Below are 12,135 nucleotides of genomic sequence, written 5' to 3'. Positions count from 1 at the left end.
AAGATGTCGTGACCACCAATACCAAACCTCCAAAGAAGCTTGATGATGGATCTCTTAATCCGAATTATTCTCGGGACAAACTTGTCCTCAGTTGGATTAAGTCTACTTGCTCACCCTTTATCCGCTCTATACTGCTTCCTTGCACCTACGCTTTCAATGCTTGGTCTCTTCTAGAAAAGCGTTTGTCTCCTATCTCCAAGACTCACATCCGCACCCTTTGTGAACAACTCCGCACTCTCAAAAAGGATTTAGAAAAGTCCATGTCTGACTATTTACTGCATGCCAAAAGCCTTGCAGATTCACTTACCGCTGCTGGCTCCGTTATTTCTGATAAGGAACTCATTGAAAGCCTTTTGGACGGTCTTGGTCCCGAATATAAAGAGTTTACAACTGCCGTTCATCTTTGGTCTTCTCTCTCATACAATGACTGCTATGACCTACTCCTTCAAGAATAACATCTCATAAAAAAGATGTCCACTCTCTCTTTGTCCAGTAGCGCTGCTTTTGCTGCCTCTCGTCGCCGTGCTGGTTCTTCACATTCTACCCACAATGGTCATCGATCCTCTTCCTCACATCACTCTTTTGGACAAGGCAATGGTCGTGGTCGACATTGGCGTTCTTCTAATCAAAACTGTCAAGCCAACTGGAATCCTCCTCGACCTAACCCCTGTTCATTGAACGACACTCGACCACCTCTTCTTCCGACACCGTCGTTGCCACCTAAGCCACTGACATTTGAATATGATGGCTACTGTCAACTTTGTGAAGAGTATGGTCACAAAGCCCGCCAGTGTCCCACCCAAGGAAACTTTGCCTATCTAACGACTGCGGACTCTCCCTCGTCAACACCTTGGGTGGTCGATTCTAGCGCCACAAATCACATGACCAATGATCCTTCCATTCTCACACAAATCCAACCATACACAAGTACTGATACTATTATTGTGGGCAACAGAAATCACCTGCTTGTATCTCATGTCGGTAAATCCTCCACTACATGGACCTATGTTGCTAAAAGATGTGTTATATGTCCCTGCCATTAAGAAGAACTTATTATCACTTCGTCGATTTTGTTATGACAATCACTGTTTTTTTTTGAGATGGATGATTGTTCTTTTCGTGTGAAGGACAAAAAAAGGGGCCAACTCCTTTTGATTGGGCATAACTATGGCGAACTTTACTATATTATAGTTGCTCCTCACGTTACTCTAAAGCTTGTGTCTTATGGCGAACGGACGACTAGCGATGCGTGGCATGCTCGCTTGGGTCACCCCTCCAGTGCTATATTTCAAGTTTTGGCAAATAAGTACCATATCCCTATTAGTGGTGCTTTTTCATCTAATAAAAAATGTCATATTTGTCTAATAGGCAAGGCATGTCGCCTTCCATTTTCCTCTCGGACGTCCATGGCTCAATATCCTTTAGACCTCTTACATCTTGATGTATGGGGTCCCGCTCCTATTGTGTCTAATTTTGGCTATAAGTACTATTTATCTATGGTGGATGATTATTCAAGATTTGTGTGGTTGCTCCCTCTTGTTCGTAAGTCTGATGTCATGACTACCTTTGTTACTTTCAAACGCATAATTGAAAATTGTTTGAATCGCACTATTAAAGTATTACAAACGGATGGTGGTGGTGAATTCACTAGCCTTGCATTTCGACATTTTCTTCATGAACATGGCATAACACACCAACTCTCTTGCCCACATACGCCACAACAAAACGGTATAGTTGAGTGCAAACATCGCCATGTTACTGAAATGGGTCTATGTCTCCTTACTCAATCTCATCTCCCGCACAATATTTGGGTGGAGGCCTTCACAACCGCTACATTTCTTATAAATTGGTTGCCTCTTCATAATCTTGGGAATGTTTCTCCTTATGAAACTCTGATTTACTACAAAAATTTACTACAAAAATTTAAGATGGACAAGTGTAAGCCCAGCCCTACACCATTCCTCTCCTCATTGTGTTTGTCTGCTTATGATGGTGATCTTATCTCGAATCCTGATGTTTATTGAAGCATGGTTGGCGGACTTCAATACCTGACTCTAACCCACCCCGACATTTCCTTTGTAGTTAATCAAGTTTGTCAGTACATGCGCAACCCTAAATCAACTCATCTTTTGGCCGTCAAACGTATCTATCGCTACATCAAAGGTACTATTGAACAAGGTCTTTTATTTCGTTCATCTCCAGACTTCTCTATTCGGGGCTTTTTTGATGTTGACTGGACCGGTTCCATTGATTATCGTCGCTCAACAAGTGGTGCTTGCATTTTTCTTGGTCCCAACCTCCTTACATGGACTGCCAAAAAGCAATCCACCGTGTCTTGTTCTAGTTCCGAAGCAGAATATCGTGCTCTTTTCGCCACAGTTGCTGAAATTCGTTGGTTTTGTTATCTCTTTAGTGAACTAGGCATTCCACTTCGTACTCCACCTTGCATTTTCGTCGACAATGTCTTTCCCCTTCACATGGCAGCCAATCCTGTTTTTCATGTGTACTCGTCACATAGAGATTGACTACCACTTTGTTCGCGAGCTTCTTGCCCACGGTGTCCTTCAAACTCGATACATCTCCTCTCATCATCAAATCGTTGATATCTTCACCAAAGGACTTTCACGCGATCGATTCTCTTTTCTTGGTTCCAAGCTCAATCTACACTTTGTTCCGTTTCGCTTGAGGGGGGATGACAAGAGTATTGAATCCACCACATCTGCTGTCAAAACGTGATCCCACCATTCTCTCCATATTGTTTTATGTAAATAATCAAGAGTTACTAGTTACCTTTTATGTTGTACAAAGTCAACTATAGGCTTGTGTATATCTTGTATCAATATGATAAACAAATGAAAAAGGCGTTTATTCATAAGAGAAATTATATTCATACATCCCAAATTACTTCTCCCATGTCCTTTTAATGAGTATAATCTCCCAATTCATAATACAGAACTGCTTCTCCCTACCCTTCTCTGTCTGCCACTATCTATTTCTCTATAGTGGACGCCGCCGCGGCAGGCGAGGAAGAGGAGGTTCATGGTGGAGTCGAGATTCTCGGGGACGGAGATATGGACGTCGTCGTCGTCTTCGTGGGAAGGGCTGCGGCGGATGGGGTCGAGGGAGGACTGCCTGCCGAAGCTGAAGTGCAAATTGTTCCTCCTGGGGTCGAGCGAGGATTGGCGAGAGAACTGGCGACTGAGGTTCCAGCGCAGCGACCCCGTCGAGAACTGCCTTGATATCCCCCGCTTCAGCTGCGCCGCGATGTTCTCCATTTAATATAATCCAATGGAAGAAGTAGGCGCATGCAGCAGCAGCTGTTGTACAATTACAGATACACGATCATCTCTGTCATCTCCTTCTTCTTCTTATTTTTGTTGGGGATCAACTTGTTACTGGTAATGCTGGTGGCGGTGGTGGGGTCGGGATCGAGAGCTTCAATGTGGGGCTCTGAGAGAGAGGTTAAGCTCTGCATTCCAATCGACGCGGTGAGAGGAGGAAATGAGGTCTCGAACGAGAGAGCGAGAGGAGAGAGAGAGAGAGAGAGAGAGAGAGAGAGATGGAGGGGGAGGAATGTTAGTGATGTAATTTTACGCCTCCGGTTTCCAGTTCCGCAGACTGCCGTGGAAAAGCCGGTTTGGATATTTCTTTATTTTGTTTTTATATTTTTTTTCTTTTTTGGACGTATAAAACGCGGCAAACTTCAGTTTCTGTTATTATTTGTGTCCTTATTCAAGAGCAATTACCTGTGACAAAATTACACGTAACTGCTTTTTTAATTCATTTTGTTTATGGTCTGGCTGAATTTAGTTTGTTTTGGTATTGTACAGGCACAGTAGCAGATGAGAACGACATGGATTAAGCCTAAAAGAGGAATTGGCTGCCTCTGTGTAACAGCGTACGGTTCTTTTTTAGATGTGTGATATCTACTCATTTTTACTTTTCACACATCCTCATTAATATTTGTCATTTGATCTTCTTAAATTCATTCGATCTGATAGCCTGAAATTAGGAGGGTGTGTGGATACCACACCCCTTTTTTATTCCAATAGGGTAAAATTGTAAAAATAGATGGTTTTCTAGTTAGTTTTTTCGGCCATTGTTTGCTCGAGTAAGAATGACTTTTATGGCATAACTGTGAGGTTCATTATTTTGAAATAGGCCTTTGCCATGTCAATTCTCTTCAAGCGTTATTTTACGTTTAATTTCCCTTCCCCTCCTTTCACTTCAATTATTTAGCTAAAAAGAGTGTGGCTATGTTTACATGAAAGGGATTTTGATTTGAAGTTTAGGTCTTGACGTTTTAGTTTTAGTTTTTTAGATTTTGGATTGGAATGAATGCGATGACTAGATGATGGATGAGGCCGCTTGTCAGTCAGTGGATCGAGCCGACTATGTCAACACTGAGAATCGGGCAAGTTTTGCACACAAGTTGAATAAAGGGAAACTTGAAATTGGTCCAATTTTATAGCCCAATATTAGGATTAGTCCAATTTTTAGTTGTTTTTGACTTAGCTCCAATGATTAGGATTCCATGTCAGCAATTTTTCTGATTAGGTTGATTTTTTTGCGCTGTTATTACTATTTTACCCTCTTATAGATTTGGCACGTTCTCCATATATTACCCACGTTTTAAATTTTTATCAGAATTCAAATTCATTGTTTAGTGGTCTTTCATCTTTCTCCCAGATTTCTTGATAACAATTTTTGAATTTGAATTTCTTATCAATCTATTTTTAAGGAAGGCTTAAACTTATCTAGTAGACAATGAATTCGGATGGATTGGAGTCCCATCATTTTATTGAATTGAAACACTTAAATGAAACAAAAACTCAAATTTCGCATAACTTCTTTATCTTAGTCTTCCTTTTCCCAGCTACCATCTCCCTCATTTATGAATCTACAAAGGACATGTGCTCTCATATTCTTCATCGCCTCTGCCGAAAAGACACCTTCGACTAATTCTCTATCAGCTTTTTGTTGTGCAATATACATCACAGCAACTCCACAATCATAACTGTTTAACAAAAAAAAAAAGGGTATGAACTTAAATATTACATTCTATCACCATGAAACCAACAAATAGGCACAATACCTGTTTCACAGGTATACCTATAGATTTGATTGTTCTACAATACCTGTTCTACAGGTATACCTATAGAACACAATACCTGTTTTACAGGTAAACCAAATCGATGGGTAGGATAAACATACCTCCAACTCATGGATCTTCATAATTTCCATCTTTGCATACAATTCTGACAAATTCCACTTAACAACCTTAAGTGAGATGTGCTCTATAGGTATACTTCAGGGGGAAAACAGGTATCAAAGAAAACTGATCCAATGCATACTTTGAAAAATTTTAAAGTACCTGTTCTCCAAGTATACCGGGAGGCCAGAACCAGATCTTCGCCTATTCTGTTTTCATCATATACTGGGAGAAATTTTATAGCTTTCATAGCTTCATACGGATTTAGGAGATTTGTTTCAAGGTTTCCGCTGGATACGGACGCAAACCAATTTGAAAGATGGGAGGATAAGGTTTTTGAATAAACAGAGAGACAAATCTGCAAGAGACCTGATAAAGGGCTCTAATGGCACTTGTTGTAATTTTGTTGGTAAATTAGGTGCATTTTAATTGCTGACATGGATGATTGTTGTACTTACGAGCCCCCACTTATGCTTATGTAATATAAATGGATTCCATTCAAAACAGGCTTATAAAATTGGACCCATATCAAAAGACCCCTTGAATAAACCTATCCTTTGATCCATTCAACCATCTTATCCTCGTCTCACTAGAGGATCCTGGTGCACGTCATGACGCTATTCAACTCATTTACTTTCTACACAACTTTGTTAGTTTTTGTTCATCGACCTTCTTCTATTTATTCAATCTGACAATCCAAAATTAAGAAAAATATGTGAAAGATAAACATGAATATGTGAATAGCACCACCTCCTAGAAGATCATGTCATTTGAATTAAATGAAAGACACAAGAAGCTAGGAAAAGAGAGATTTTTTAATGTATCGGGAACACGAAGCAGTACCATACATGTAATTATGTAAATGGTGGAAAGTTTTCTTTTCAAGTGTTCCTCCAATTGTATTATTACAAGCGACGTATTGTTCCGTAATCCATATTGTTGTCATTATTTCACAAGGTTCGACCTAAAATCATTGAAACTACCAGCTAGATTGTAGAGAAAAATTCACATTAAGCAGGGATGGATTGTATACCGACCAACCCCATTTATTTGGAACCGGATCCCCTCAGATCCATCAAAACTGAGCTCACTAATTAATGAATCCGGACCGTTGAAATTTGATCCAACGGCTACAAATAGGAAACCCTTTTAAAAGTTTTAATAATTGTAGCCGTTGGATCAAATTTCAACGATACGGATTCATTCATTACTGGGCTTAGTTTTGATGAATCCGGAGGGGATCCAGTTCCCATTTATTTCAGCAGATGGAGATAGAAGGATCAATTCCACCGCCCAAAATGTTATTCAATGCCATTCTCCAATACTCCCAAATCCCACCAAACAAAGAGGAATCTGACTATATATATAAAGGGAAGCACTATGTACATGGAACGCCCACTACAATAATTTATGCTACCACTTCATCCCAACAAGAACACCCATCCACTGAAATCCCAATTTTCTTTTCTAACAAAACAAGGATTAAGGAAGATCATGTCAGTCAAACCTTACTGGATGAGGCAAGATCAATCCAATTTCTCAATGTTACAGGAGAGGCCCTCAAACAAGGTAAACTTTTGCCGTGGGTGATAAAATAAGGTGAATTTTCATTCTAACTGATCAAGTGTGTGTTTCTCATCAAGACAGTCCCGGCTCTACAAACCTATCGCCTATCAAACAATTCTAAAAGGGCAATGTATTCTGAAACGTCACATATCTTGATGCGTACATGGCATGCCTATCATTTCTCAAAGCATGGGCGATAAGCCTACGTTAGAAACAAAACTAAACTAAACATCTGAAATATTTGCAAAAACAGACATCAGGGATGAAACTTCAAATATCATTGTCTATCATCAAGTCAACTCAGTACATTGGCAAAACTGTAACAAATGCAACCTGGAATTGATTCAGGTAATCAACATCAAACATGCTCGATACCAAATCATTAAGATAAGGTGAAATGCATTTATCCAAAAGATAGTCACAGTCAAAGCAACTAAGCTAGTCACAAAGCTTAATCCAGAAAACCAACACTTTCAGTAATTTGGCAAGGGAATAAGGTATGCAAACCTTGAATATCTTCTGAAGAGTTAAACATCTAAGTGCGACTTTTATTGCCATCTGAACTCATCACAAAGCTAACTTCCACACTAGTGTCAACATAAGGTGAATGATAAAGCATTACTTTCTACGCTTGTTGGGGCCGGTCTTGTACCCACCTTTGGTAGGCTTTCCCCAAGGTGTTCGAGAACCCTTCCCATGAGACCCACTACTCTTGCTCTTACCCTCACCTCCACCATGAGGATGATCAACTGGATTCATTGCCACTCCTCTAACCGTTGGTCTGATGCCTCGCCACCGGTTTTGCCCAGCCTTATAGAGTTTCTTGGGCTTATTTCCATCACTGGGGACTGTACCAATAGTAGCCCGGCACTTAGCATCAATCCATTTTTCAACACCTGAAGGCAGTCTCACTAAACACCTTGAAGCAGTGGGTTCTTTCAAAATCTTTGCAAAAGTGCCTGGTGCTCGAACTAACTTGCCACCTTGGCCCGGGTTCATCTCGATGCGGTGTATTTTGGCTTGAATGTGCATATCAGCAAGAGGCATGCACCTTCCGTATTGTGAATTGATATCATAGTGAAACAACTGATTACTTGAACCAGCTACATCTGCGGAAAGTATAACAATACAAGTAAAGTTCGTTTCGGCGGCAACTAGATCAAGGCAATTAAAAGGAAAGGATTTTCCTAGTTTTTCAGATGGCTCACGGAAAGCAACACTGCAAAATGGACACAACCATTCTTAGGATCATTGATAAAATTAATATGGGTGCAAACTGCAGAGGTAGTTTACAGTGCAGAAGAAAAAGACGATGCCAAAGAGAAGGAAATGAAATAGCATAATATCAACATCGAGAAGACGATTGTTCATTTATGGATACAACGGTTATTTTTTTATCATTGTTTTGTTTAAGACAAACAGAACATCTGTATTGTCTTCTCAAGTAGAAACATCCCACATTCCACAAACTATGGCAAAAACATCCCTTGAAATACAATTGTTCATTCATCGAACTCTAGCCGCCTACTGCCTACTGGCTCTGCCACAACTTTCTGCTTAACCCTATATAGCATTGACCTTCTGGTTGTCAGGGCATTTCTCCTAATTTTATAAACTAACAAGCTTTCCTATAGAAATTATAGAGACAATAACTTCACTCAAGAATTCACGTCAAATCTGCGTAACCAATAACTGAAATCCATATTTCTTCCCCTTTTAATTTCTCAGAAACCAAACAGCAATTTGGCTTAAACCTCCAACCCAATGAACTTAACATGCAAGTTTAAACATCTTTACCAGCTCCAATCAACTAATTTAAGAGCAATTTGGCTTAAACATCCTACCCAATGAGCTTAACATGCAAGCTTAAACATCTTTACAGCTCCAATCAGCTAATTTAAAATGACCTGAAATGTGGAATAGGAAATGCGGAAACGGCATGAAAGGAAATACCGGTGGAGAGAGTGCGAGTGGGGGCGGTGACGTTGATGACGTTGGAGTGTCGTAGGAGCCTACTCAACAGGGAAGACGAAGCTGCTCCAGCTCTCCACACCGCCATTCAATCCACTTCTAGGGTTGCCTCCTCGTTTCTTGTTTGTTCACGCTGCCGAATTCAATCGGTTCTCTGCGTTTTGGTTCCTGCCCAACTAAAGGGAGAGTGAGTTAAAGGTTTAGGTTACGACTAGTATGCCACTTTGTGGCACCATTGATCTTGAGAATTTTTATTTTTAATTTTCTCCAATATCTTAACAAAACTATTTCAGCAAACAATATTGATCTTTGTGGCACCTTCTTGCATTGCATACTCTGCTGCTTTTTTGCCTTCAACATTATCCTCTATGTGACAAATGTTTCTGAAAGACATGCTTGCATGCATAAACATCAAAGGATAATTAAACTAAATATCAGATAACCCATCACAACAGGTTCATACTAGCAGGAAAGAAATAAAATTGCAAATCGGACAGAAGAAACAGAAAACACAAACATCCACCATAGATTTGAGCTTATAACAACACAAGAAAGTATCAAATCTGTGCCTTAGCTTAACAAGATTTAATAGAAAAAGCATAGGACGAGCAGATTTGAACATGTTTGATATGCAGAGGAGGATGTTGTCTTCCTAATGATATCTCTCAGCTAGTATTACATGCACACTACGCAGAAAAATATCTTTAAAAGAACAAGTTAAAATACATACCATGCTTAATCAAGACTAATACTATTGGAGCATGGTCCCGAGTTTTCATAAACCGATAAATGGAATAGCTGTTCTACTGTTCATGGAAGTAAGATGTTTCCAGTTTTCATAATCCTACTAAGATGTTTCCAGTTTTCTTATTAAGTAATTACTTCTACATATTTTATATTGGTAAACTTATTAATCTGTAATTGCAATTGATTTGAGTTCCTTTTTATAGTGGGGATGTTATTAATCTGTTAGTATACGGGATGCACCTTGATTATGGGATTTAATAGTATACGGGATGTACAAATCCCAAATCTTTCAAGCATTTTATCAGAAAACTTTGCACACAATTCACAAGAAATTGCAAATTGAATCCGAAAAATTGGAGATACACATATGAATAGTAAAAATATGAATACTAACAAGCTGAGATGCAATTTGAGAGCAGAAAAGAAAACACTACTATACTCAAAGAGAGATCCTGATACATGTCAATACACCATGCCAAAAAACGAAATGAAGAATACAAGAATCTTGATGATGAAAACATTAATGTCTGTAAGGAAATGGCATGCTATCAGTTGATGCAGAATGCTTTTTTTTCAATCAATTTCTGCGACTCAAGTTCTACTCCTTTGGCTTATCTAGTTACAGTCCAAACTAAAGATTTAACGGTTCAAAAACCCGAAGAATCAAATGCTACAAAATACCATTGAAAATTCCGTTGTGACAGTACATACTAAAGCTAACTACTATATATATTTTTCCTAAAGCACGTCACGTCCTCTGAAATTCCGAATTCAAAAGTGAAGTGCTTTTGCTCAGGACCTTTCCTCTTACTCTCCCCCTACACTACATTAGCCTAACGCCTCCTTTTTTAATACCAACAGTCTGCCAAAATCCAAAAACAACAGCATCCTATGTCCTGCGATTTGTTAGACATAATGCAGAGACCTAATCAATGCCTGTTCTTTCTCTTGGCAACAATCGACATCAGCCTCAAAACTAAAGATTTAACCTAAGACCTAATCAATGCTAAAACAAGAGACATAATCCAAGTGACAACCTAAGACCTAATCAAGCATTGTATATGTCCCAGCAAATAACAGCTGACCACAAGTCAACATATTTCACTATCAATTTAAAACAGGAAACGAAATATAATTTAAAAACAAAATGAGAAGGAAACAACGACAACAACCCAATTCCAATCCAAAAACCAACCAAAACAAAGCAAACTCAATACTTTTAACTTCAGGGGGGTAAATTAACAGCTCCAAATTACCCAAAAATGGAAATTTTAATTGGAGAATATACAAACGAACAAATTTTACACAAAACCCATGAACAAAACACAACCAAAAAAAAGAAAAAAACCCGAAAAGGGTCGGAAAGAAAAAGCAGCATTAGATTACCAAAACGAAATTGTTCTCACACCCGGCCTTCTTTGGAGATGAGCCTCCATAGTCTCCCACAATACATTCACAAGTGGCTTATATTATTAAACCCAGTTAACCAAATAGTATAAACAATCAAATTAACGAGAAAAAAGACACAACATATGCCAATTAAGTCACGTAATTTAATGATCATCAAGAAATAAAGTAAGAAAATTGAGATTTGAGAGAGCAGCGGGAAAAGAAAAAAAAAAAAAAAGAGAAGAAAAACTAGAAACCCAAAATCTCCAATCCAATCACACAGAGAAAGCATAATTTGCACTACAAAAGCACAGTCGCAGTTGAAATTATCAAACACAAATCAACTAATTCCGAATTAATTCGAAGCTGTTATCAAGAGACCACCTAAAATCAAGCTCAAGTAAAATCTGAGAAAAAATAGACGAATCTAATCTGCAGAAACGAAATATAATCGAAATGAAAGAAGAAGTGGAAGGGAATCGGAGCTTACCAGAGAGAGTAGTGGAGTTCAGTTTGAGGGAAGAAGATGAGGGAGATAACCGGAGTGAGAAGGAAGGAGCACAGCGATCCCTCAGTCTCAGAGAGCAACGGCGTGCTAGAGAGTGAGTTGCGAGGAACCTGAGGGTTTTGGATTAGGACTATTGAAATTACACAAAAGTCCTTACTAATAGGTGTTAACGGGTTTCGCAGGTTCACTCAAATTTATCCATTATTTAACGGGTTGATCCGTTAACCATCCGACCAATTTATCACTCATCTGAATATTAATTTTAATGGATCGGGTCGAATTGGGTTAACAGATCAGGTTGAAAATGTCAAGCCCAGTGAAAAGGATGAGCTTGTTTCGAAGGATTTGCAATGAACTGTACACCTGCATTTTGCAGGCAAAAGAGGAAGGAAAGAAGAAATGGGGCGGAGGCAGAGGGAGAAGAAAAGAAAATATGCTTCGAGAGGGGCAGTCTTTCAGGAGTAAACGCCACCGTAAGTATAATTGGAAGAGAAAGAACAAGAAAACATACCAAAACATAACAACCCTGAGGTTCAATTATCAATAATTAGACCTACTTTTATTTGCCATGGTTTAGGACACTTTTGGGCCTAGAAAAAAAAAGAAGAATAAATGTTTACCATAAAGAAAGTGAATATTTTACACGCGGTAAGTTTAGACATGAGTGTACAACGAGTTGACTCAATTCAACCCGACTTAATAAGTGTGCAACGAGCCAGGTTAGCTCAAATATATACATGAT

At 39.0% G+C, this 12,135-nt stretch overlaps 1 protein-coding gene and 1 pseudogene across 1 annotated transcript; both read right to left on the bottom strand.

Moving 5' to 3' along the window:
• LOC137725009 (integrin-linked protein kinase 1-like) overlaps window positions 1–3,275 on the bottom strand; it is a 16,321-nt pseudogene extending 13,046 nt beyond the window's left edge.
• Window positions 3,276–7,096: 3,821 nt separating this feature from the next.
• LOC137726887 (large ribosomal subunit protein uL2my, C-terminal part-like) lies at window positions 7,097–11,565 on the bottom strand. The gene is made up of 3 exons (XM_068465839.1): window positions 11,376–11,565; window positions 8,732–8,925; window positions 7,097–7,887 (listed from the first exon to the last, which is right to left on the bottom strand). Exons 2-3 carry the CDS (start codon window positions 8,835–8,837, stop codon window positions 7,397–7,399), a joined length of 597 nt encoding a protein of 198 aa, XP_068321940.1. The 5' UTR covers window positions 8,838–8,925; window positions 11,376–11,565; the 3' UTR covers window positions 7,097–7,396.
• Window positions 11,566–12,135: the final 570 nt, after the last annotated feature.

This window comes from Pyrus communis, chromosome 2 (assembly GCF_963583255.1).
Source record: "Pyrus communis chromosome 2, drPyrComm1.1, whole genome shotgun sequence".
Classification (NCBI taxonomy): Eukaryota; Viridiplantae; Streptophyta; class Magnoliopsida; order Rosales; family Rosaceae; genus Pyrus; species Pyrus communis.
This window is presented reverse-complemented; position numbering and strand designations above follow the sequence as displayed.